Raw genomic sequence first — 27,903 nt, 5'->3', positions numbered from 1 at the left:
AGGCGCCAACCTGGAATGAAAGGGGCGAGTCGGAGGGTGGGGTGGACGGTGGCTCAGAAGAGCTCATAGGAAACTGCGGGGAGGGGATGAGGGATGTGAGGGAGGCCGTGAGGAAAGCGGGAGAAAGAGAGGAGTCTTGAGATCGGAGTTCCATGTCAGGAGCTGACCGTAAAGATGACGTCGGAGTATCGAGGAACCTGAAGTTCAGGGTAAACCACAGACCAAATCCAGGGCAGCAGCTCAGCTTTCCCAACTCTTAGTTCATCGCTCCCTGAAAGTGTCCTCTGGGGCGGCCCTTGAGCCCTGGAAGCTTTTCCAGGAGAGGGCCGGGGCCCCGGGGACTGGAGGGGGCGGGGACGCGGAGAGAAAACGTGAGGGAGAGAAATACACGTGAGGAAGGGTGCGTTCGTGGAGTCCGAAGACCAGGTTACGTCCCCCGGGGCCTTGGCTCTTGCTGTTCCCTTTTCCTGCAGGTGTCACGAGCTGAAGTCTCTGCTCGTGGATGACCTCAAAGACGACTTCTCTGACGTGTTGTATCATTCCACCTGTGTTTTAAGTACTATGATTTACCAAAGCCCTTATCTCACCACCCAACATGAATCCAGGGATTCTTAACTTGGACTCTGATACAGGAGCGAGCTTCCGGAAATCTGTGAACCTCCCGAAATGTCCTGTAAAAGTTAGTAGGGCTTCCCCGGTGGCTCAGCGGTAGAGAATCCGCCTGCAATGCAAGAGACCTGTAGGAGACACAGGTTTGATCCCTCGGTTGGAGAAGCTCCCCCTGAGGAGGAAATGGCAACCCATTCCAGTATTCTTGCCTGGAGAATCCCCATGGATAGAGTATCCTGGGGGGCTACAGTCAATGGGGTCGCAAAGTCGGACATGACAGATGGTTCGAACACGCCATCTGCACATTTTTCTAGGAAGAAACAAGGTGGCTCTCTCTAGAGCAACCGGTGTGTAATATTTTAATTGTGGATCCTTGGCCGTTTGCATTGTTCCAGAAAGTAGTATCTAGAGCTTGCCGAAATTCCAGAAATACAAGATGAAGACTTCAGTTTTTAAATCCTTTCTTTGTGGCAGCCTCTCAAGATCCCGGAATAAGAACAGCCATCAGCAACATGTCCTGAGACATCTACCTAAAGCATATCAGAAAACAAGCTCCTTTGGGTTTGGGGGAATCTCTCCAGACTTGGTCATTTCTTCAGTGCTTTGTGTTTTCAGGAAGAAAGGAGGGTGCCTTGCTAGGATGAACAAAAGACATATAGTGAGTGGAAGTGGCTTGTTCTAGGTTTGCAAGGTTGGTTGGTCCCACTCTGCCTCACCCCCACCACTTACTGACCTGTCATCTGCCAAGTGAATTGGAAGAGGAAAGTAATTTGATTATATCAAAGATGTCTCCTAATGCTGCACTCTTATATTTCATGGCCTCATCCTGTGTACACTCAGCACTTACATTTTGCTAATATTTGGTTTCGGAGTCCATATGAATAGAAACAGTTTCCTGGCTCTGGTAAATTGACAGATCCCACTGTCATCAGTCACAATCCTAACACCTGTGTATTATTGTCAACTATGTTTCATCTCCAAGTCAAACAGTGCCATGTATGCTCAATACTAGTTTAAAGGTGTCATGATACTGTTGAAAGATCATCGACTTAAAAATCAGATTATTAGGGCCCAGTTCCAGCTGACCAGGTATGTGTGGTGAACTGGGTGAGGTTCTACACCTGCCTCCCTGGATGGGAGGAGTGATTGGGGGGAAATGGATCCATGTATATGTATGGCTGAGTCCCTTCACTATTCACCTGAAACTATCACAGTGTTAATCGGCTGTACCCCAATACAAAATGTTCTTGGTGTTAAGAAAATAAAAATTAAAAAAAGATTCTGCACCTGGTGAACAGGCAAAAGAACACCTGTCCCGTTTCTTCAAAACGTTACTCTGAGGATCAGATGACATGGATGTGAAGGTGCCTTGTCAGCTACAAAGTGTCATGCCTGTGTACATGCTTTCCATTTTCATACCACTCAAGTGTCGGGATCATAGACTGTCAGAGCTGGAAGGGATCTTAGTGCTGTGGTAAAGAATCTACCTGCCAGTGCTGGAGATACAAGAGACTCAGGTTCAATCCCTGGGTTGGAAAGATCCCCTACAGGAGAAAAGGGCAACCCACTCCAGTATCCTTGCCTGGAAAATCCCACAGACAGAGGAGCCTGGGGGCCACAGTCCAAGGGGTCCCAAAGAGTTGGACGTGACTGAGTGTCTGAACAAACACATGGGATCACAGAATGTCAGAGCTGGAAGGGTTCTTAGGAGACCAACAAACCCAATTTCTTTTAAAGGTAAAGAAACTGAACCATAATATAAAAGGTCATTGATACATAACATTGTTGAAGGAAGCTTGTAATAAACCAGTAAGTCATTTTTAAATTCATTAACAATTTTAATCTTTATCTTATCGCCTTGCTCAGAGAGTCATTAAGTGTACCTAAGGTATTATAACATTCCATAGAGAATGTACAACTAACAAAGTCTCCTCAAGCCTAGAAATTTGCCAACTAAATGCTCTTGGACCAATTAATCTCAGTACTGTTTATCAAGTCGAGAGTTGTAGTGCTACTATATCTCTGACCTCAGATTTATTATAACCCAGAGATGGTCAGTTTAGGCAAACTATCTCAGAATGTTTTTTTTAATGAAAGGGACTCATAATTAAAAGTCCAAGCTGGATCCCACAGAATGAAGTGATTCCATGGGCTTTGCATAAAAAATTTAGTAGACCCTCAATTCTTTTTTCTCTGCACCCATCTGGATGTGATAATACCTAATACTTTTTCTTCTTTTTAGTGGAATCCCTTGGCATAACTATGCCTATCCCTTGGCATAAACTATGCATGCTGCTGCTGCTGCTAAGTCACTTCAGTCATGTCCGACTCTGTGCGACCCCACAGACGGTAGCCCACCAGGCTGCCCTGTCCCTGGGATTCTCCAGGCAAGAACACTGGAGTGGGTTGCCATTTCCTTCTCCAATGCATGAAAGTGAAGTCCCTCAGTTGTGTCCGACTCTTAGCGACCCCATGGACTGCAGCCTTCAGTACTGGAGTGGGGTGCCATTGCCTTCTCTGAAACTATGCACACCCCTCTCCTATGCGTGTGTGCTCAGTCATGTCCAACTCTTTGTGACTCCATGGATTGTAACCCACCAGACTCCTTCCCAGGCAAGAATACTGGAGTGGGTTGCCATTCTCTTCTCCAGGGTATCTTCCCGACACAGGGATGGAGCCTGGGTCTTCTGCATTGGCAGGTGGATTCTTTACCACTGAGCCAACCTGGGAAGCCCCTTCCCCCTCCCGTATTCCCTACCAAAAATTAGACACTTAAACAAGAAAATCAATCTGGAGAAAGCAAGCTCAGTTCTTCCAAACTAAGCATCAGAGCCTTGCAGTGTATCTTCACCCCTCCCCTTGTCTGATGATCACTCAATTTCTGCTAGTGTCACCACTGTTGCTATAGAAGCAGTGATATCACCAGCTGTGATTCTGATGTCACTCTCCAGTCCCAACTAGGGGGAGGTACATGGAAGGCTGGGGGAGGAAACAAGATCTTGAGCTGAGCACGAACATCCCAGCATCTTCGTTGACTTTAAAAGTATCTTCTAGAGCCTTCTGTGGTTCACTCTTCCAGTGCTGCAGAGGTAGGAGATCCCACTGGACTGACGAGACAGCCCATTTTCTGATATTCTGTGGTTAAAAGGGAGAATTCAGTGACAAGGAATGGGTAACTCTTAACATTCAACCTCACCTCCCTCTTGTCCCAGTTAATGTCAAGTCAGATTCTTCTGGAAATAAATGAGCCTCTCCTTCAGCACAATGATAGTAGATGGTAGCTACCTACCATCTTTGCTGTTAAAGTTTTAATTTTGTTTCAGATGGACTAGATGTCCTTGGCCATACTTTTGCAGACATGAGGGCGTCTGCTTTTCAATTTCATGATGTGACTGGAAGCTTGACTACCTGCTGACTTCCTATTCATGTGTGGGCTATTCCAAAAGTTGGGGGTGGGGTAGATTTTTTTGTCTGTTTTTTTGATTGATTTTTTTTCCAGCGCTCTAATAACAAAATCAGATTAGTACTGCTCTGAGTCCCAATTCTCATTCACTTTCATCCTCTCTTATTTCTGACTCCTTGGCTAGACAACAGAGAACTGGGGCGAAGCAGAACATATATAGCTATGTGGAGACAACCTCTGTACTAACAGGGCAATGGAGAAAGAAGTTATTAACAAAGGGAAGTGAAAATATAGGAAATCCACAGGAAAGCTTTACACTGAATGGTACCACTGAGAAAAAGATACACACACAGAGACTCACAGTCTTCTAATCCTTAATTTAAACAAAATTGCATGAGACTGATTTCATCAATGGCCACATTTACAGAGTGTCTACTGTATGCTTTGCATTTAGAGAAAGGGAATGAGAGAGAAAAATAAAACATATTAGAATATATTCTTCCTTTTTAAAATTAGTAATAAAAAGTGGCCTAGTAAATTTCAAAACTTGATCAGATACATATCAACTCTGCAAAAGCTTCACATACGCTGCCTGTAATTTGAGTATTTCTGCGAGCTTAGGAACCTTGAGTAAACAGGAGCTCTTGCTTATGATGAACACAGGAAACATGTCCTGAGATGGAACTGGGGTCTGGGATACAGCTCCATAAACAAGCCCCTCTATTATTTATGCGTCCCTGGCTGGCGTTCATGGTTTGCACTCCTCACTTATCACTGAGGTGATAATCATATGGACATTTTAAAGGAACATTTTAGGTCAGTCCTTCTATTGTTCCATTGGGTCCCCCTATCGGCCATAGGAAAAATTCTTAGCTTCCAGAAGGTTAACCTGCAGAGCTGTAAATATCTCAATGAATCTATTGATTGGTTTTAATAGTCCCTTTATGGGTGTCAGTTTCCTTATCTTTAAAATGAGAATGTTACAATAAATGATTCTCAAGGTCCATTTATCTTCACATTGTGCATAGTTAGCCTTCTTTCCTCATCAAACTTAATAGGTAACAGCGTCGTTTGTCTCATTTATTTTCCATTTAATTCCAGGATATTACTCATGCACTTTGAAGTTAGGAAATGGATGAATCCGTTAATTAACTCAAATCTCTAGATTTTCCTTCTCTCTTTTCCATTTCATTATGAGACATGTATACAAATTTAGAAGTCTGAACAGCACTACCATCAAAAGGCATTTAAGTACCTTGGTATATACACTATTATCCAGGAAAATTTAGGGAATTTAAAGTCTAAAACAACTTCATGGATACAAACAAACATGCAGAGGATATAGAAAATAAAATAAAAACCTCTGGACATATGTAGGTGGAAGTGTTTGTTGAATCTATGTAACGAGTAAGTGTGAAATAAGTATAAGAGCACTTTTGAGATAATTGATTCATTTTTATTATTGGGATAGATCAGATCAGATCAGTCACTCAGTCGTGTCCGACTCTTTGCGACCCCATGAATCACAGCATGCCAGGCCTCCCTGTCCATCACCAACTCCCGGAGTTCACTCAGACTCACGTCCATCGAGTCAGTGATGCCATCCAGCCATCTCATCCTCTGTCATCCCCTTCTCCTCCTGCCCCCAGTGTCTCCCAGCATCAGCCTCTTCTCCAATGAGTCAACTCTTCGCATGAGGTGGCCAAAGTACTGGAGTTTCAGCTTTAGCATCATTCCTTCCAAAGAAATCCCAGGGCTGATCTCCTTCAGAATGGACTGATTGGATCTCCTTGCAGTCCAAGGGACTCTCAAGAGTCTTCTCCAACACCACAGTTCAAAAGCATCAATTCTTCAGCACTCAGCCTTCTTCACAGTCCAACTCTCACATCCATACATGACCACAGGAAAAACCATAGCCTTGACTAGATGAACCTTTGTTGGCAAAGTAATGTCTCTGCTTTTGAATATGCTATCTAGGTTGGTCATAACTTTCTTTCCAAGGAGTAAGCGTCTTTTAATTTCATGGCTGCAATCACCATCTGCAGTGATTTTGGAGCCCAGAAAAATAAACTCTGAAACTGTTTCCACTGTTTCCCCATCTATTTCCCATGAAGTGATGGGACCGGATGCCATGATCTTCGTTTTCTGAATGTTGAGCTTTAAGCCAACTTTTTCACTCTCCCCTTTTACTTTCATCAAGAGGCTTTTGAGTTCCTCTTCATTTCTGCCATAAGGGTGGTGTCATCTGCATATCTGAGGTTATTGATATTTCTCCTGGCAATCTTGATTCCAACTTGTGTTTCTCCCAGTCCAGCATTTCTCATGATGTACTCTGCATATAAGTTAAATAAACAGGGTGACAATATACAGCCTTGACGAACTCCTTTTCCTATTTGGAACCAGTCTGTTGTTCCATGTCCAGTTCTAACTGTTGCTTCCTGACCTGCATACAAATTTCTCAAGAGGCAGATCAGGTGGTCTGGTATTCCCATCTCTTTCAGAATTTTCCACAGTTAATTGTGATCCACACAGTCAAAGGCTTTGGCATAGTCAATAAAGCAGAAATAGATGTTTTTGTGGAACTCTCTTGCTTTTTCCATGATCCAGCGGATAGAAGATCCTCTAATAAATTATTGGATAAATATTTATACCTTTGGCAAGTCTCTGGGGTGAGCATATTCTCAAAAGGAGTCAAGCTTTGTGAAAGCCTTACCACCCTATCAAACTTGAGCAAGTCATTTCTTTTTTCTCAGATTCTCAAGTTTAAGAAAGAAAGAAAAATTGAGCTATCCAGAATTAGCAATAGGCGGTATTCATATATATTCATTCAGCAGATAATTGTAAGGAAGATAATTGATCTGGAAGCTGGTTTTGACATTAATTGTGAATTCACTTTGTCACAAAAGGATTCATTTCTCCTGAATCCTCAGAGGAGAACTTACGAAGTGTTTTGAGATCCACAAACTCAGGGCACTTACTCTCCATTCTAGCTACTGAATTCTGACTTCCTGTTCAAGCCAAGTTTGAAATTAGGCTAAAACCTTTCAGTGTCCTTGTTGTTAAATAAGTCTGTCTGCCAATGATTGGAAAGTGGAGAATAATGATAGTCATTTCAGAAACAATTGGTCAGATGATAAAACCCTTGTTGTTCAAAGGTTATTGCTGAACCACGAAAAGATACCTGGATTTTTGGCCTCCAGAGGAGAAGAATTCAATCTGGGACCAGAGACGAGGCTTGATCACTCAGAGCTCTTGTCCAATAGAGTTTTATTAAAGTATAAAAGGGATAGAGAGAGCTTCTGACATAGACATCAGAAGGGGCAGAAAGAGTACCCCCTTGTTAGTGTTAGCAGTGGAGTTATATACTCTCCAATTAGTTATTATAGTGAGTCAAAAGAATGTCTGGAGGTTGTAAAGACCTCACTAGACATACTCCCATAATTTACATTTTAAGATAACAGGATTAGCCAGAAGGTTTTTCCCAGAGACTGTCCTCAAGTAGGATACATTATTGTAATATAATCCTAAGGCATGTAGAGGGGGAAAAAAGTTTGTCCTTTCTTCCTCATTGAGAATTCCAGACCTCTCTCTCCTTGGGGACCCCTGGACTTCTTATCAACCTGCCTAGGAAATGACTCTCTCATTGTCATGTAGGAACCACGAGACAGCAAAAATGATATCTGTACTTTGAATGTGAATATCATTTTGTGCTCATCATTTGTGTATCATATGTGAAAAATAATAGGTCAAAATCATTTGGTAATGAGAGCAATAAAGTTCAGAGGTAATATTAGTCATTTTTATTTGTGTCTTTCCATTGCAGATTCCTTATATTTCATGGAAGGAGTGGGTAAACTTAGGAATAGTGAAGACAACAAGAAATTAATCCAGAGCTTTCCTCATATCTCAGAACCTGTCCTCAGTAAGAGTAAGTGACCACACAACTTCCGTACTTTCTGTTCTTCGTTTTCATCCCTGCTTTTTAATTGTGCTGCTGCTGCTGCTGCTGCTGCTGCTAAGTCGCTTCAATTGTGTCCCACTCTGTACGACCCCATAGACGGCAGCCCACCAGACTTCCCTGCCCCTGGGATTCTCCAGGCAAGAACACTGGAGTGGGTTGCCATTTCCTTCTCCAATGCATGAAAGTGAAAAGTGAAAGTGAAGTCACTCAGTCGTGTCCGACTCTTAGCGACTCCATGGACTGCAGCCTACCAGGCTCCTCTGTCCATGGATTTTCCAGGCAAGAGTACTGGAATGGGGTGCCATTGTCTTCTCCGTTTAACTGTGCTGCTGCTGCTGCTGCGTCACTTCAGTCGTGTCCGACTGTGCGACCCCATAGACGGCAGTCCACCAGGCTCCGCCATCCCTGGGATTCTCCAGGCCAGAACACTGGAGTGGGTTGCCATTTCCTTCTCCAATGCAGGAAAGTGAAAGTGAAGTCGCTCAGTCGTGTCTGACTCTTAGCGACCCCATGGACTGCAGCCTATCAGGCTCCTCTGTCCATGGATTTTCCAGGCAAGAGTACTGGAGTGGGGTGCCATTGCCTTCTCCAGTATAGCCTAAATAGGGCTTTCCAGGTGGCACTAGTGGTAAAGAATCCGCCTGCCAATGCAGGAGACACAAGAGATGCGGGTTCGATCCTTGGGTCAGGAAGATCCCCTGGAGGAGGGCATGGCAATCCACTCCAATGTTCTTGCCTGGGAAATCCCATGGACAGAGAAGCCTGGTGGGCTGAAGTCCATGGGGTTGCAAAGAGTCAGACACGACTGAGCAACTGAGCATGTAGCCTAAATAAATCAGTAGATCCTATTGACATCATCATGTTCCATTAGAAGTCATGCATTAAGATGAAATGTAAATCAGAGATTAAGAGACTTGCACCGTCAACAGTCTAGGCAACCTGTTTCTATGTCTTTTTTTTTTTTTTTTTTTTCGGCCAAGGAACAGTGCCTTCCATTTCTTTATTCATGGTGATGATTCAAGCATATGAATATTTACATAAAACAATGAGCTGCTGAGAGACAAAACAAGGTTTAACTTCATAGACAGTAAAAACTTCATTGTTAGGGGTTTAAAAAAACATTAAAATAAGGTACCAAGAAGCTTACAAAATCTCAGAAAAAAATGTTTCAAAGAATAAACAATTGTCTTTCTGGAGCTGGCGAGTCTGTTGCAGAGAGGATCTCTCCATATAAGCCCAGGGATTTTCAATTCTAGGTGTCTGTTAGAATCACCCAAGGAGTTTTTAAGAAATTCAATGCTGTGACTTCCTGGTGGTTCAGTGGCAAGATTCTGGGCTCCCAATGCAGGAGGCCTGGGTTTGATCCCTGGCCAGGGAACTAGATCCCACGCTGCAACTAAGATCCGGTGTGCGTGTGCATACTCAGTCGCCTCAGTTGTGTCTGACTCTTTGCGACCCCGTGGACTGCATCCCTCCAGGATCCTCTGTCCATGGGATTCTCCAGGCAAGAATACTGTAGTGGGTTGCCATTCTCTCCTCCAGGAGATCTTCCAAACCCAGGGATCAAACCCACTGTCTCCTTCTGCTCCTACATTGGCAAGGAGATTCTTTACCACTGAGTTACCTGGGAAGCCCAAGACCTGGTGCAGTCAAATAAATATTAAAAAGAAAAAAGAAAGTTTTATCCACTTGTTTCCAAACCCTAAAACCAGTGAAATAAGGTTCTCTGAGGATTAGTCTCTCAGATTCGGTATTTTAAAATAGTTGATTCAGGGTTTTTAAGCAAGATCCTTCTAAGGTCTAATCACAATGTAAAACCCATGGCTTGTTCAAGGAATCTATTGTATCACAGTATTAGGAAGAGTGAAAGCTCTTTCCCCAGATCAGTGACCTAAGTTAGTGATTGGGGGATAAAAACAACTGCACATCCTTTTGGGAGCATGAATAGGTAGCTCTTGAAAGATCTTATGCTGCTGCTGCTAAGTCGATTCAGTCGTGTCCTACTCTGTGCGACTCCATAGACGATCATCAGGCTCCCCCGTCCCTGGGATTCTCCAGCCAAGAACACTGGAGTGGATTGCCATTTCCTTCTCCAGTGCATGAAAGTGAAAAGTGAAAAGTGAACTCGCTCAGTCATGTCCGACTCCTAGCGACCCCATGGACTGCAGCCTACCAGGCTCCTCCGCCCATGGGATTTTCCAGGCAAGAGTACTGGAGTGGGGTGCCATTGCCTTCTCTGGAAAGATCTTATATTTTCTTTTTAATAATTACCCATAATGTTTTGTGCAACAAAAATAATAAACCCACTTATTGTCATTGTTCAGTCACTCAGTCGTGTGCAACTCTTTGCCACCCCATGGACTGTAGCCCACCAGGCTCCTCCATCCATGGAATTTCTCAGGCAAAAATACCAGAGTGGGTGGCCATTTCCTTCCCCAGAGGATCTTCCCAATCCAGGAATTAAACCGGATTTTTTTTTATTTTGTTTTTTACCACTGAGCCACCTGGAAACCCACATATAAATAAGTTTAAATTGTGTATAATCTGTGTTTGCGTTGTGTTGGTTTTGTTTGTGGGGGAGATGTCTACCCTCCACAAATAAAACCTAAAGTCCTTTAAAACAAATATTTCCAATTAACTAGACATTCAATCACAAATAATGTTCCATTTATTTCAAGCGCTTTTGGACTTTATTTTGACAGAATTTTAAGCCAATGTATTTGTTAAAAACAAGATATAAATATGTGTATCTATTCACAAAGATGTTTTGGGGGCACTGAGGAGAAAAAGTTGGCCATCTCATTCCTCCTTGTTTATCGAGAAATATAGGCCTAAGCAACACTTATAGCAAAAAAAAAAGGAAACTTCGGTGAGGAAGCCTGATAATGGAATTCTGACTTGACAAAAGAGGGCAAAGAGAAGCTTTTCATACTTGTAGGTTATCGGTGGGCAAGTATGATAATTAGTCACATTTCCAAGAACTATCAGATAAGATGCAGTGTTTCAGAAAGTCGATGAGACTAAGCCCACAGTCTAATCCCCCATGGATTAGGAGTTGGTGCTCACTGGTGAGAGGAAGTAGTAAAAGCAGTAAGCATAAGCAATTATTTCAAGAAAAATGACTACAAATAAGAAAAAAGAGAAACAGTAGCTAGAGGAAGGCTTGGGATGGAAGAATACATGTAAAATAAAGATCAGCTTTCTGGAAGACCAGGTAGATGGTGGTGCCATGACAGAAATTAAGAAATAGAGCAAAGAGTTGGGAGGGTTATGAAAAAACCAACATCAGCCAGGACATCACTACCTCCAAGGCCCTTTGGATGGTGCATAAGACATCTCCTTTCTCTTGCCATTCAGAAGTTTGATGGAACCATGGAGGCTGAGAATTCCCCAGGACTTTTGACTAACTGGAAGAGGGATTATTCTTAAGGAAGCCATCCTACACTTATTGCTAATATAAGTAAGTTAGTCCTCTAGAAATCAATTATGACAAAGCCTGCATTACTTAGAAAAGTTGGTGGGGCAAGAACAGAGAGGGAAAAGTCAGTTAATTCTATTTTGATCAAGTTGAGCTTCGAGCATATACTGAAAATCCAAGATGTGAAAGGGTGGTCAAGCTAGGACACAGAATATGCTCAGGTTCGTTCATGAGCAAACCGTACTAAGCACCTCTAGAAGACATCGCTTCATGGGAAATAGATGGGGGAACAGTGGAAACAGTATCAGACTTTATTTTTGTGGGCTCCAAAATCACTGCAGATGGTGACTGCACCCATGAAATTAAAAGATGCTTACTCCTTGGAAGAAAAGTTATGAACAACCTAGATAGCATATTCAAAAGCAGAGACATTACTTTGCCAACAAAGGTCCGTCTAGTCAAGGCTATGGTTTTTCCAGTGGTCATGTATGGATGTGAGAGTTGGACTGTGAAGAAAGCTGAGTGCTGAAGAATTGATGATTTTGAACTGTGGTGTTGGAGAAAACTCTTGAGAGTCCCTTGGACTGCAAGGAGATCCAACCAATCCATTCTGAAGGAGATCAGCCCTGGGATTTCTTTGGAAGGAATGATGCTAAAGCTGAAACTCCAATACTTTGGCCACCTCATGCGAAGAGTTGACTCATTGGAGAAGAGGCTGATGCTGGGAGGGATTGGGGGCAGGAGGAGAAAGGGACGACAGAGGATGAGATGGCAGGATGGCATCACTGACTCAATGGACGTGAGTCTGAGTGAACTCCGGGAGTTGGTGATGGACAGGGAGGCCTGGCGTGCTGCGATTCATGGGGTCGCAAAGAGTCAGACACGACTGAGTGACTGAACTGAACTGAACTGAGAAGACACCAGCCTCTGGTCTTGCACTAGAGACACATGTTCTAAGGAAATCTTTCTGTGGTTTGGAGCTGAGAATGCCGAGGTCCAGAGTTAAGTGGGTCTGAAGTAACTCTCAGGACAGATGTCTGTGGAGAGCATCACTCCTGTTTTCCTCGTCTCAGTCATTTGTCTTATTACTCCTTACTTCCATGAAACTAGCCCTTTTGATGATCCTTCTCCTTTTTTCTACTTCCAGATGTCAGATAGGGTTGACTGGTTACAAAGCCAAAATGGAGTATGCAAAGTTGACGTCTATTCCCCCGGAGACAGCCAACCCCAAGACTGGAAAATGGTAAGGGTCAGCTTCCTTGTAAATATGGAGTTAGGAATATGTGGCATGCCATTAAGAGTAGCCTTATTCTCTCCACTGCCACCTCTTTTTTTTCCTTCATATTTTTGGCCACGCTGCCTGCAGCATGGGGTCGCAAGGAGTCGGGCACGACTGAGCGACTAAGCAACAACAACAAGCAGGTTTATTATTTTTGTTATGTGAAACATTATGGGTAATTACCAAAAAGAATTAGTTCCCTGACCAGGTATCAAACCCATGCCCCCTGCAGTGGAAGTGCAGTATCTTAAACACCAGACCGCCAGGGAAGCCCCACCACCTCTTATTTTTGAAGATGAAATTCTTGGGGGGAAAAATGAACTCCTTTAGAACAAAAAAATTCCATGTATAATTTTGGGGGGTAAAAAAATCCTATAATATGATACTTAGTATGAGAAATATGCCACAGTTAATGAAAAAAAAATGTACAACAGTTGTAAAACTTTAGTCTTCTAACAGAAAGAGACTCAAACAGAAATGTCCTCAAAGTTTATAGATGTGTAGGATGCCTCAAAATTCTCAGAATTATAAACTCTCATCTAAGTGATATTGTTCTCCCTCATCCTTCAACAAACATTTATTCCACACTTACTTACTTAGTATCAGGCCCTGTTAAGTCAGAGTCCCGTCAGAAAAGGGAAACCATGTCAGTAATTTAATACTAAAAAACTACTCAGTAAGAGGTATTTAACTAAGTTCACTACTAAAAGCTTTGAAAGAGGATTCTAATAAGAGATCCAGAAGCAGCAAATGCAGAAAGCAGCTACTACCCCTAGGCTGAAAGAGTGAATGAGGAAGAAAGTTAAGGCTCACGAAGTCCCCTTGCCCTCAAGAAAAGCTGCTTCAGATCTCCTTGGAGAGTGTGCCCTGCAGCAGGACAGCAGCCTGCATCCCAGTGGCGCTCAAAACACTTGCCAGAGGGCACAGGGGACCAGAAGGGAAGCCCCTCCCTCCTGTGATGAACAGGTAGCGCCCCTCCAGTGCCCTCTGCCAACAAAGCCAGCCACCCAAGGAGAAATGTTTAAAAGAGTCCAGCTCCAGACTCACAAAGCAAGACCAAAAAGGGTAGACTTGGACTTGAGAGACAGTAATGAATGACTGGCACAGACACTGTGCTGAGTCTTAGGGTCAGAGATACAAAACTAAACTCACCTGTCCAGAGATTAAAGAACCCTTTTCCTTCCAACTGGCCATAAAGTTCCACACTGATTTGAGCCTTAAGATGAGCAAAAAATACTAGCCAAGTAGGTTTTCTGTTGTCTCTTACCAACAGAGAATAGATCTCTGTAAACCACTAATCCATTAAAGAAATCACCAAGTGGTGAGATAATGAAACCAAAATTCTCAAGCATTGCTGCCACCAATGATTGGTGGCTGTGGAAGGACAAAAATGAAAACCAAAAACTAAACTAGTAGAGAGGAAAATGTAAACGGTGCCTAGAACACCATCTCAGGGGGGCCAAGAAGGAACACACTGGGTACAGTACTCCCACGATGACCTTCACCTCTGTTAAGCAAAATCTGCTGGACATCTTGACAAAGATTTGCAAAACTGTTAAAAGATTATTTTCAGAGAAAGGTGAAATAATGACTCTCCCATGAAAATAAAATAGACTCATGTGAAAGATTTTATTGAACTCATTAATGAGATTTTATTTAATTCATTAGTGGTGCAGTTCTAAGAAAAGTCCAAAAAAAAAGAGACCTGTATGTAGATCAGGAGTATTGGAATGAACTGTGCAAATGGAAGCCAAACGGACATCTTCCAAAGTGGGAGAGAAAGTCAGTCATTCTTTCCTGGTCAGAATTAACATGTGTGTAGACAAAAATTATACTGCATTGCTAACAGTTATCTATAGTTTTCAGAGTTATCAGGTATTTCCAAGAGAATCAGAATCAGAAAACATGGAGGAGTATGCTATAGATTGTGCAGAGTTTTCTACAAATTTCCCTATAGTAGCTATTATTCAAATTAGGAGGATAATTTAGAGGGCTTTGAACCAAGTTCTGTGGCCCACAAGCAGCTTAAACCAGGCTGTAGAGGTCCAGCTGCTTTTGTCTTCTTCCCAAGTCATCCAGACATTACAGTAGACTGCTGACTGTAGGGGCGGAGAGAACCAATTTCAGAGTCTGAACTGGATTTGAATCCTGGCCCCCACCATGCGCTAGCTGTGAGATGCTGCATATATGTGTGTGTGTGTGTGTGTGTGTGTGTGTGTGTATGTATACAGGGCTTCCCAGGTGGCGCTAGTGGTAAAGAACCCGCCTCCCAGTGCAGGAGACACAAGAGACGTGAGTTCAATCCCTGGATGGGGAAGATCCCCCTGGAGGAGGAAATGGCCACCCACTCCAGTATTCTTGCCTCGAGACTCGCATGGACAGAGGAGCCTAGAGGGCTACAGTCCTTAGGGTTGCAAAGAGTCGGACAAGACTGAAGTGACTTAGCACTTAGTGCATATATATACACACAGACACACACACACACACACACACACATCCTCTCCCTTTTGGATTTTCTTCCCATTAGGTCACCACAGAGCATTAAGTAGAGTTCCCTGTCCTGTATAGTATGTGCCCATCAGTTGTCTATTTTACACATACTACCAGTAGTGTATATGTGTCAATCTCAATCTCCCAACCCCCACCACCTCCCCATTTCCCCTTTTAAAATACCAAATTATTCTTTAAAGATGAGCAGTACTTGTGGTTATCCTCAGAGAGATGTAACTCCAGTAGTTACAGTGATCCCTTAGATTTGATGGTAAATAGGACACTTTCACTGGAGAAGGCAATGGCACCCCATTCCAGTACTCTTGCCTGGAAAATCCCATGGGCGGAGGAGCCTGGTAGGCTGCAGTCCATGGGTTCACGAAGAGTCAGACATGACTGAGCGACTTCACTTTCACTTTTCACTTTCATGCATTGGAGAAGGAAATGCAACCCACTCCAGTGTTCTTGCCTGGAGAATCCCAGGGATTGGGGACCCTGGTGGGCTGCCGTCTATGGGGTCGCATAGAGTCGGACATGACTGAAGCGACTTAGCAGCAGCAGCAGCAGCACACTTTCACATACATTCTTATTTTAGCTTATGTTGAAGTGAAGATTATAAATTAGGTCAACATATAAACATATGCATATGCTTAGCACAGCTAGCATCCACCAAAGACTCTGCATTCACTCAAAACTAATCAATTGTCCCACAGATATTAATTCCTTATTTACAAATCAGATTCTTAACCTAAAGCATCCCCAGTAGTCCACTGGAAGCCACTGAGCATATCAAGATTGTGCTTGTGTAGCCCGGCAAAGTGATTAATTATGCACCACAGTCCTTGAATTTTCTGATATTTTGAAAACTATACTTGTAATGAAAGTGAAAGTGTTGTGTCCAACTCTTTGTAACCCCATGGACTGTACCCTGCCAGGCTCTTCTGTCCATGAGATTCTCCAAGCAAGAATACTGGAGTGGGTTGCCATTCCATTCTCCAGAGGAATCTCCCTGACTCAGCAATCGAACCCAGGTCTCCATCATTGCAGGCAGATTCTTTGCTATCTGAGCCACCAGGGAAGCCCTATACTTGTCATAAGAGACCTAAATAAAACAGATCAACCATAAAAATAGTAATGAATAGCAATACATGAAAAATCTGATTTAGTGCAAATTGGAACTCTGTAGCTGATGATTGTCAGATCTTAAGGATCTATGTTGTTAGAGGTGACACAGTACAGTGGTTGAGAGCAAGGGCCCAGGAGTCACTGGTCCAATTGGAACTCCTCCTCCATCAGTGATTAGCTGTGTAACCTCTGGTAAGTAACTAACTTAATCCCTCAGTTCTTCAATTTCCTCTTCTGTTAAAATGTGGATAATAAGAAAGCTATCCCCACTCCAGTACTCTTGCCTGGAAAATCCCATGGATGGAGGAGGCTGGTAGGCTGCAGTCCATGGGATCGCTAGAGTCGGACACGACTGAGCGACTTCACTTTCACTTTTCACTTTCATGCACTGGAGAAGGAAATGGCAACCCACTCCAGTATTCTTGCCTGGAGAATCCCAGGGACCGGGGAGCCTGTTGGGCTGCCATCTATGGGGTCACACAGAGTCGGACATGACTGAAGCGACTTAGCAGCAGCAGCAGCAGCATTTAAGTTTATTGCCAGAATAATAGTGGCTTTCTAGGTGGCTCTGTGGTAGCCTGCCTGCCAGTGCAGGAGATGCAGGAGATGCGAGTCAATGCCTGGGTTAGGAAGATCCGCTGGAGGAAGAAATGACAACACACTCCAATAATCTTGCCTGGGAAATCCAGGCAGAGGAGCCTGGTGGGCTACTGTCCATGGGCTTGTAGAGTCAGACATGAACTGAGCACACATGTGCACACACAGAATAATATTAAATGAGGTCCTGGTTTTAAAGTACTCAGAACAGTGCCTGATATATAGTAGGTGGTGGTGGTGGTTTAGTCAGTCAGTCGTGTCCAACTCTTGCAACCTCACGGACTGTAGCCCTCTAGGCTCCTCTGTCCATGGGATTTCCCAGGCAAGATTACTGAAATGGGTTGCTATTTTCTTCTCTAGGGGATCTTCCCAACCCAGGGGTTGAACTCTGTCTCCTGCATTGCAGGCGGATTGTTTACTGATAGCCACTAGGGAAGGCTGATATATAGTAAGCACTCAGAAAATGTTGCTTCCATCTGTTGGGTTGATGGAGGAGTTGAGACGTGAGAGGGGTGACCATTTTTGTGACTGCTCTTTGAGGTTGTCCTGAATATCCTGTGTCTTTACTTTGTTATAGTCGGATGAATCCTTGTCTATTTTTAAGGAAGCCTCACACGATCCCATCAGAGTGCTCAGCTGGCTCCGCAGAGACCTGGAAAAAAGCACAGCAGGATTCCAAGACATTAGGTTCAAGCCCGGAGAATCATCGCTCGGCAGGGAAATGGTCAGCTCAGGAGACCCACGCAAAGGTTTCTGCGTGGACTATTACAACACCACCTCCAGGGGAAGTCCAGGGAGGCTGCATTTTGAGATGAGTCACAGAGAGAACCCACACCAGGGCCCCACCTGCAATGGGAGCTCCGTAGATGAGGTCTCCTTCTACGCCAACCGCCTCACAAATCTTGTCATCGCCATGGCCCGCAAGGAGATCAACGAGAAGATTGACGGCTCTGAAAACAGGTGTGTCCACCAATCAGTGTACATGGGGGATGAGCCTCCACCCAACAAGAGCCTGAGCAAGGTGGCGTCGGAGCTGGTGAATGAGACCGTCACTGCCTGCTCCAAAAACACCCCATCAGATAAGGCTCCGGGCTCTGGTGACAGAGCCTCGGGGACATTACAGAGCCCCCCAAATTTAAAATACAAAAGCACTTTGAAGATCAAGGAAAGCAACAAGGGAGGCAGGGGTCCAGACGACAGGCCTAGCTCTAAGAAGTCTTTCTTCTACAAGGAAGTATTCGAATCTCGTAATGCGGGTGATGCCAAAGAGGGAGGAAGGACCTTACCGGCGGAGAGAAAGATGTTCAGAGGGTATGAAAGGCCCGATGACTTCACAGCTTCCATCAGTCAAGGGATCATGACCTATGCCAATAGTGTGGTGTCCGACATGATGGTCTCCATCATGAAGACCCTGAAGATCCAGGTGAAAGACACGACCATTGCCACCATCGTGCTGAAGAAGGTCCTGATCAAGCACGCCAAAGAGGTGGTCTCCGACCTCATCGACTCCTTCATGAAGAACCTCCACAACGTCACGGGGACCCTCATGACGGACACGGACTTTGTCTCGGCCGTGAAAAGAAGCTTCTTCTCTCATGGAAGCCAGAAGGCCACGGACATCATGGACGCCATGCTGGGGAAACTCTATTCGGTGATATTTGCCAAGAAACCCCCTGAGACAGTCAGGAAAACCAAGGATAAGTCTGAAAGTTACTCCCTCGTCTCTATGAAAGGGATGGGTGACCCTAAACACCGAAACGTCAACTTCGCCTCCATGAAATCAGAAGGTAAAGTGAGGGAGAGAGTATGCACCCCCACGCCCAAACCCGAGAAGTCCTGTGTGGAAACTCTGGGGGAACACATTATCAAAGAGGGGCTGACCCTGTGGCACAACAGCCAGCAGAAGGAAGGCATATCTGCATGCCTCCAGGGCTCACCCTTCACCACTCCCAAAAGACAGTATAAACCTGTGCCAGACTTTCCCCTGGGGTTCCCTTTTGACCCCTGCAACTTCAGCCTCCCTATGCAGTGCCCAGAAAAACCTGAGAATTTTATGTGCGACTCAGACTCCTGGGCCAAGGACCTGCTTGTGTCTGCCTTACTTCTGATCCAGTACCACCTGGCCCAGGGAGGAAACATGGATGCACAGAGCTTTCTCGAAGCTGCTGGCACCTCCAACCTGTATCCCACTAAGTCTCCAGCCGTTTCCCATGAGTCCAGCCTCCGGTCTCCCCAAGTGGGAGCTGACCCAGAAGAAGTGGAGAAGAAGGACCTAATGAGCGTTTTCTTCAACTTTATCCGGAACTTGCTCAGTGAGACCATTTTCAAGAGCGACCATAGCTGTGATCCCAAGGCAACCAAGGAAGACAACAGCCCCCAGTGTGAAAGACCCGTCACCCCTTCTCCCGCCAAATTAAATGAATGTGATGAGACTGGGGGTGCTTTTGCGGGGCTCACCAAGATGGTGGCTAACAAACTTGATGGCCACATGAACGGGCAGATGGTAGACCATCTGATGGACTCAGTGATGAAGTTGTGTCTCATCATTGCCAAGTCCTGCGACTCTCCGTTGGCAGAACTGGGAGACGACAAGTCTGGGGATGCCAGCAGGCCAACATCAGCCTTCCCAGAGAGTTTATATGAGTGTTTGTCCACCAAGGGCACAGGGACTGCAGAGACACTCCTACAGAATGCCTATCAGGCTATCCACAACGAACTGAGGAGTCTATCAGCACAGCCCCCAGAAGGGTGCGCAGCACCCAAAGTGATCGTCAGCAACCACAACCTGACTGACACCGTGCAGAACAAGCAGCTCCAAGCCGTTCTTCAGTGGGTGGCCGCCTCTGAGCTCAACGTCCCCATTCTGTACTTTGCGGGTGACGACGAAGGAATCCAGGAGAAGGTAAGGCGGTAGAGCCAGGGCTTTGAGGAAGATTGATTAGGGTTAATGAGGGTTTTAAGTACTTTTTCTTTCTAAATGGGAAGATAGCTCCAAGAAGGGTAGGATGGGAACAGTAAACATTCGAAGCTCAAAACTCATAGCCTAGCCAATGGGTAAATTAAAACTAGATTTTTCCCAATAAGAGGTGTATCAAAGGGAAAAGAAGATATACACTTTTTTTTTCTCTTTCTTTCTGTGTATCTAGATGGGAATGCACAAATAAGGAGCCTCCAAGTGAGTTGGTGAAAGGATCAGAGTAAGGCCTGGGCTCAGACTGAACTCTGGGTAGGACAGCTTTGCCCAAAGAATGAGAAGGAGACGCTGGGAAGCGTCCTGGGGATGTGTTGGCTGGGGGCAAAGGGTTTAGATTCATAGTGTTTTCAAGCCTGTCATACCTCTCTTTGCTGGTGATCTAGGAGCCATTAGGGATTTGAAGGGATTCAAAAAATAGCATCCCTCTTCCCCTCACCCGTGGAGAAGGCAATGGCACCCCACTCCAGTACTCTTGCCTGGAAAACCCCATGGACGGAGGAGCCTGGTAGGCTGCAGACCATGGGGTCACTAAGAGTCAGACACGACTGAGCGACTTCACTTTCACTTTTCACTTTCATGCATTGGAGAAGGAGATGGCAACCCACTCCAGTGTTCTTGCCTGGAAAATCCCATGGACGGAGGAGCCTGGTAGGCTGCAGTCCATGGGGTCACTAAGAGTCAGACACGACTGAGCGACTTCACTTTCACTTTTCACTTTCATGCATTGGAGAAGGAGATGGCAACCCACTCCAGTGTTCTTGCCTGGAGAATCCCAAGGACGGGGGAGCCTGGTGGGCCGCCGTCTATGGGGTCACACAGAGTCGGACACGACTGAAGCGACTTAGCAGTAGCAGCTTCCCCTCACCCTAAGTTCCGAATCAATTGATAAGTAAGACTAAAGAATAAGGCAGACAGAAAATCAGCTTATTATTGTTGTTACTGATAAAGGTAAGTGTGCTTTCTGCCTCCTTTCTTCTCCCAATTTAGGCCTCAAAACTGCTCATGGAAGGGACATTTTGAGTCTGGGAAGCTTTTCTTTACGTAGTTGGTGCTCCATGCTAATGAAGGGGAATTGAGAGACCACCCCCACAATATACACAGTCTCTCTCTCTTTCTCTCTCTCAGGGTTGTTGTTGTTGTTTTCTCAACATTACTTCCTCTCAATTAAGAGAAGTGGAACAATGGCATTTACTAATTAAGTAATAGGAGGTGGCACCAGAGGCTGGGGTTATTATAAAAAGCATCCGTCTTCTTAGAAACCAGAGGATATGGAGGAAGAGGCTTTCTCTGTTTGATGCATGGGGTTAGTAGCGCTTATAACTGGGTTACTTGGTGTATCTGATGACCAGGAAGACACAGGACTGTACTGCACACAGAATAGGCTACACTCAGCCTAAATGAGAAACTGTCTCTCCTGTCGACTTGCTCCTTTTGCAGCAACAGTACTCTGTAGGCTTGTTCCTTGCGTGTCTGTGCACCAACAGTGTTGGCCAGTGCAGAACCTCAGGCTCCACTCCTGACCTACAGAATCAGAACCTTTAGCAAAACCCCCAGTTGATCTGTGTGCCTGTTCCACGTTGGGCCAGAGGACAGAACAGGGAGATCCAATCTTAGATTTACCCCTAAGAGTACTTGCTTGGCAAGTTCTGTCTGTTAACAGTTTTTCCAGTCTGTAAAACAAATTATTTTGTGTGTGCGTGCTTAGTCACTCAGTCGTTTCTGACTCTTTGTGACCCCATGGACTCTAGCCTGCCAGGCTCCTCTATCCATGGGATTCTCCAGGCAAGAATATTGGAGTGAGTTGCCATTCCCTTCTCCAGGGGATCTCCCTAAACCTGGGATCCAATCCAGGTCTCCTGCATGGCAGGCAGATTCTTTACTCTCTGAGCCACCAAATTATTTTCATAAGTTGCAATTAGCAGAGGAGCCAATATTGAGGAAAGCTTTAGACTAATGAAAAAATCTAAAAAGAAGCATAGCTTTCACATGTACAGTATGTGAAACAGGCTTTGTTCTGACACCATCTTTTAAGTCTACCTCATCCTATGTAACAATCATAATACATTCTAGATTATTTTGAATTAGAATGTCTATGCTACAATTCTCTAGAATGAGACAATAGACTTGCAGGCTTACTTCTACACACACACACACATTTTCTTAAAGGAAAAGAGTGGGAAACATGACCAACAGCACATGCAAATGTCACCTAGTGAGTAGATTTGTCCTGAGCAGCAGCATATTTTTAAGAAAAGTTGGATGGCGTATACATCAAAGAAACTATGTAAATATGAGTTGCAAATTTTTTTTTGGAAAGAGACTTAATATAGGCAACTATTTTCATGCTAATGCTGGTGATTAAATCTGGCAATACCAGCATACCCATGAGCCCAATTCCTTTAAACAAATTTGTATCCATTTTAAAAAAACTGTTGGTGACACCCTGCAGCATGTAGGATCATGGTTCCCTGGCCAGGGCTGGAACCCAGGCCCCCTGTACTGACAGTGAGGAGTCTTAACCATTGGACCTCCATGGACGTCCCTGTATCCGTTTTTGAATAGGTAATGTGTACATACTTCAAAATCCAAAGGCACACACAAAAAAAGATGCACAATTAAAATTAAGGACTTTTTCTCATTTTTATCTCCCCATTCCATTGCCCTCCCTGGAGAAAACCATTCTGATCAATTTCTTGTTTATCTTTCCAAAAATGCTTATGCAGCATACAAGTTAATACATACTTGTTGTTCAGTTGCTAAGTCGTGTCTGAATCTTTGCGACCCCATGGACTGTAGCCCACCAGGCTCCTCTGTCCCTGGGATTTCCCAGGCAGGAATACTGGAACGGGTTGCCATTTCTCTCTCCAGGGTACACCAATTCGCACACCTATTAAAAGAAAATGAGAGCACCTGTTTCCCACATAGCAACTAACCTACAGTCCATGCCAAACTTTTGGTCTTTGCCAAGTGTTGCCTTACTTTGCACTTATCTTTTTAGGAATGATGGTGAATATCTTTTCATGTGTTTAAGAGCCATTTTTGTTTTTAAAAAATATGTATTTGGCTGCACTGAGCCCTTTTTGTGAACTTTTAGTTGTGGCATCTGGAATCTAGTTCCCAGACAAGGAATTGAACCCAGGTTCGCTGCCTAGGGAGCTCAGTGTCTTAGCCACTGGGCCACCAGGGAAGTTCCTAAGAGCCGTTTTTGAATTTCCTTTTTCATGGATGAATCATTTGTTTGTAAACTCTGCCCTTTTTTTTCTGCCAGTTGTTGGTATTTTTCTTATGGATCTGTGAGAGTTTTACATAATACAAGGAAAATAGCCTTTGTGATATTAGATATGATTTTTTTAATCATTTGATTTTTGATTGATGTTTCGTTTTGTTGCTTTTGCCATGAAGTATTATTTTAAATGTTTACGTGGTCAAATATGATAGTTCATCTTTTATTTTTCCTAGATTTTGTGTCATATTTTGGAAAACATTCTCCACTACAAGATAGTAACAAAACTTCCCCATGTGTTCTTTCTCCTAGCACAGTTATGATTTTTTTAAAAATGTTTAAGGCTTTGGTCCACTTCAAATTCATTTTTATACAAGGTGTGACATAGGAATTCAGTCTTATTTTTTTCCAGATACCTATATGTCTTTGTTTTTTCCCTAAGCTTTCTGTTCTATTCCATTGAGTCATTCATCTGTTCTTACTAGTTTAATACTATTTTAATAGCATATTACTTTAATTATTGTAATTCTGTCATATGTTTTAATATTGATAGGACTAGACACTCCTTTTTCTCTGTCTCAGAATTTTCTAGGCTATGTTTCTCAGTTTCACCCCCAGCCACTGGTAATCATCAACCTGCTTTCTATCATTACAGATTTGCCTTTCATTTTAGAAAATAATGGAGTCGTAAAGTATGTAGCTTTTTACATCTGGCTCTCGACTATTAGCATAAGGTTTTTGAGGTTTATCCATGTTGCAGTATGTATCAGCAGTTCATTCCTTTTATTGCTGAATAGAATTTCATTGTATATGTTTTCTCTATTGATTCACCAATTAAGAGACATTGGGGTTATTTCCATTATTTTGCTATTATGATTAATGCCTCTATGAACAGTCACATACAAGTCTTTGTATGGATATATATTTTCACTTCTCTTGGTTGACAAGGAGTGTAACTGCTGCATTTTATGGTAAGTATAATTTCTTAAGAAACTGTTCAACTGTTTTCCAAAGAAGCTGTACCATTTTATATTCCTACCAGCAATTTCATTTGTTTCAATTTCTCCATATCCTCATCAACATTCTGTTGATGGATTATGTTCTGTTTTTAATTATAACTGTTATAGTGGTTTTTGATTGTGGATTTAATTTGACATACATACATTAAAATGACTAAAGATGTTGAGCATCTTTTTATGTGCTGATTAGCCATTCATATATAATCTTTGGTGAGTTGTCTATGTAAATTGTAAATCTTTTGCCCGTACTTTGACTGGGTTGTTAGAAAGTTACAAGAATTCTTGATGTATTCTGGATACAAGTCCTTCACCGGATATATATATTTTGCAAATACTTTCTGTCAGTCTGGAGCTTATTTTTTTTACTTAATGGAGTGTTTCAAAGAGCAGAAGTTCTTAACAATGACATCTAGTTTAGTTTTTACCTTCATTGCTTGTACTTGCGATGTCATATCAAATAAATCTTTGCCTAACTCCACTGTCCTCTACTGGAGGCAGTTTTGCCCCTAAGGGACATTTGGCAATGCCTGGAGACGTATTTTGTTGTCACAGCTGGGAAGGGAGGGGAGTTTAGCAGGGAGAGGCCAAGTGAAAGTGAAAGTGTTAGTCACTCAGTCGTTGTCCAGCTGTTTGCGACCCCACAGGCAAGAACACTGGAGTGGGGTGCCATTTCCTTCTCCAAGGGATCTTCCCAACCCAGGGATTGAACAGCTAGTTATGTTTAGTCTGCTTTTCCTTTTTGTTTTTCCTTTTATTGTCTTCTTTTGAATTATTTTTAAACATTTTTCAGTCTTCCATTGTAATCCATCTTTGGGTTTTGCTATATCTCTTTGTGTAGTTTTTTAGTGGTTTCTCTGGGCACCACAATCCATGTACTTAACTTGTCAGAGTCTACTTAGAGTCAACAGTGACCACTTAGGCTAGAATGTAGAAATCTTCCTGCCCTATGGGGCCCCTCATCCTTCTGCCTGAGACTGCCGTTATTTTATGTAATTAGCTGCCTCAGTTCAGTTCAGTTCAGTCGATCAGTCATGTCTGACTCTTTGCGACCCCATGAATCGCAGCACGCCAGGCCTCCCTGTCCATCACCAACTCCCGGAGTCCACTCAGACTCACGTCCCTCGAGTCAGTGATGCCATCCAGCCATCTCATCCTCTGTCATCCCCTTCTCCTGCCCCCAATCCCTCCCAGCATCAGAGTCTTTTCCAATGAGTCAACTCTTCACATGAGGTGGCCAAAGGACTGGAGTTTCAGCTTTAGCATCATTCCTTCCAAAGAAATCCCAGGGCTGATCTCCTTCAGAATGGACTGGTTGGATCTCCTTGCAGTCCAAGGGACTCTCAAGAGTCTTCCCCAACACCACAGTTCAAAAGCATCAATTCTTCGGCGCTCAGCCTTCTTCACAGTCCAACTCTCACATCCATACACCAAAGGAAAAACCACAGCCTAATTTAAAATTAGCTGCCTAAAATCTATTTAATTTTATTGCCTAAAATCCTTAGGCAATATTATTTTTCCTTTCAACCATAAAACATATTTTAAAGAATGGAGGCAAATCGTTCATCATTTATCCTGAGATTTTTACCATTTCTGTTGTTGTTGGTTTGCTCCTCATGTTCCCAGTTTCCTTCTGATACCATTTTCCTTCTGTGCAAGGAAACAGAATGCACTTTTCTCGCGATGAATTATCTTAATTTAATCTGAAGTTTTATTTGACCTTCATTCCTGAGGCATATGTTTGCTGGACATAGAATTCTGGTTTGATGGTTCTTTTCTTTTAGTGCTTAAAAAGTGCTGTTTCACTCCTCTGTCCTCTGTGGTTTTTGATAAGAAATTCGCTGTCATTGGCACTGTTGTTCCCTCATGTATAACGTGCCATTTGTCACTGGCCACTTTTAGATCTTTTCCTCTTTTTCTTTCAGTTCAGTTCAGTCGCTCAGTCGTGTCCGACTCTGCGAGCCCATGGACCACAGCACGCCAGGCCTCCCTGTCTATCACCAACTCCCGGAGTTTACCCAAACTCATGTCCATTGAGTCGGTGATGCCATCCAACCATCTCATCCTCTGTTGTCCCCTTCTCCTCCTGCCCTCAATCTTTCCCAGCATCAGGGTCTTTTCAAATGAGTCAGCTCTTCGCAGCAGATGGCCAAAGTATTAGTTTTCAGCAATTTGATGGTAGGTCTTGTGAATTACAGGGGTTCATCATATTTCAAGTTCACTATGCTTCTTGAGTTTGTCTGTATGTCTGTTAGAAAACTGGGGAAGCTTTCATGCATTATTTCTTTAAATATATTTCTGCACTACCGTTGTTCTTCTCTAAGGACATAAATGTAAAACCCTCTGGAACTGTCCCACAGGCCCCTGAACTCTGCTTATTTTCTCAATCTTTTTGAAGGAGGCTTATTCTATCTCTTATACTGTTCAATACGGTTAATTTCTATTGCTCTGTCTTTGGTTTTCCTGTGTTTCCTTACTCATCTCCACCTACTTAGTCTTCATTTTGGATTTGGTATTATTGTTTAGCTGTACAATGACCATGTTTAACTGTACGGTGACCAGCTGTACAATGAGTCTTCGTTCTGTCTCCTCTTTGCAGAGACTTGTCTTTCCATCTGTTTCAAGAGTATCCTTATGCACTTTAGTCTCTGCCTGAAATTTCCCCTGAAAAAACACCTGATATTTGGCCTGTTAATCTGCCTTTTGAACTTCTCATAGAGTCAGTTGCAGAACGCACAAAATGGAAAGCTGGTTCCTTTGTTGCCACACGGATTCCAGATGAATGGCAGTATACTGGGCTCATATGAGAATACTTGCTTGGGCTTTTCTCATTTTATGCCTGGGAAGAGGATTAAACATAGGGTTCAGAGACTTGGGTATGAGCAGTGCCTCCGCTGATTTCTGGCACTGTATTACTGACAACCGTCACCTCTCAGGGCAACATTTTCATGGGGGTTGAATGCATCTTTGAGTCACCTTCCTGCTCTATCATCCCAGGGCTCTCTGGCCTACAGGGCTGAGAAAGCAGCATCTACATTGTCCTATGGCTCTTTCTCTCCTGTCTGTGTTGGTCTCTGGGCGGTGATGGGAGCCCATTTTATGATGTTACAGTGAGCTTAAGAACTTCAGAATCCTTAGAAGGCATGAACACCATTGACCAAACAGCCACTGGAAGCAGGAAGTTTTAGTCTTTGTGGGACATCTTCCATATCACGGGCAGGGGGTTGTCGTTTAAATGAAGGGCGATGGAACCCACTTTCTTTTGTCAGACAAGCCAGCGAGTGTCTCGGTTTTGGAAGTAGTCTCAGCACCTCCCTGGAGGCCGTCCTGCGGCCAGGGACCTCCCCCAGCTCTCTGGCCTTGAAGGCCCCGCAGGACCCTCTGTGGGATGCTCTGCCTCCTCGACTTCCGCTTTCTTTTCCTCCCTCAGCTACTTCAGCTCTCGGCAGCTGCCGTGGAAAAGGGGCGCAGCGTAGGTGAGGTTCTACAGTCGGTGCTGCGGTACGAGAAGGAGCGACAGCTGGACGAGGCGGTGGGCAACGTCACACGGCTGCAGCTGCTGGACTGGCTGATGGTGAACCTGTGATGGGGGCCCGCCGCCGCCCCTCTTTCCCGCAGTGGGCCCCGCCCTCGCCCCTCCCTTCGTCCTCACTGCCGCGGCCCCCCTCTCCCGCCTCCTCACAGAGCCCCAACATTATCTTCATACCACTCACATCTAAGACACGTCATCGTGCGCTAGTCCCTGGATTTTGCAGATATTCTTGTCCATGCGAGCAAGGACGTAAAATAAAAATTACAGATAAATGGC

At 44.0% G+C, this 27,903-nt stretch overlaps 1 protein-coding gene across 1 annotated transcript; it reads left to right on the top strand.

Moving 5' to 3' along the window:
* The first annotated feature begins 16 nt into the window (after positions 1 to 16).
* Positions 17 to 27,903, top strand: AKAP3 (A-kinase anchoring protein 3). Its single transcript, XM_027541075.1, has 5 exons — positions 17 to 209; positions 7,836 to 7,940; positions 12,539 to 12,634; positions 17,487 to 19,784; positions 27,526 to 27,903. The coding sequence occupies exons 3-5, from the start codon at positions 12,539 to 12,541 to the stop codon at positions 27,679 to 27,681; spliced, it is 2,550 nt and encodes an 849-aa protein (XP_027396876.1). The 5' UTR covers positions 17 to 209; positions 7,836 to 7,940; the 3' UTR covers positions 27,682 to 27,903.

This window comes from Bos indicus x Bos taurus, chromosome 5 (genome assembly GCF_003369695.1).
Source record: "Bos indicus x Bos taurus breed Angus x Brahman F1 hybrid chromosome 5, Bos_hybrid_MaternalHap_v2.0, whole genome shotgun sequence".
Lineage (NCBI taxonomy): Eukaryota > Metazoa > Chordata > Mammalia > Artiodactyla > Bovidae > Bos > Bos indicus x Bos taurus.
The sequence above is the reverse complement of the archived record's forward strand: the minus strand, read 5'-3'. Positions and strand labels throughout refer to the sequence as shown.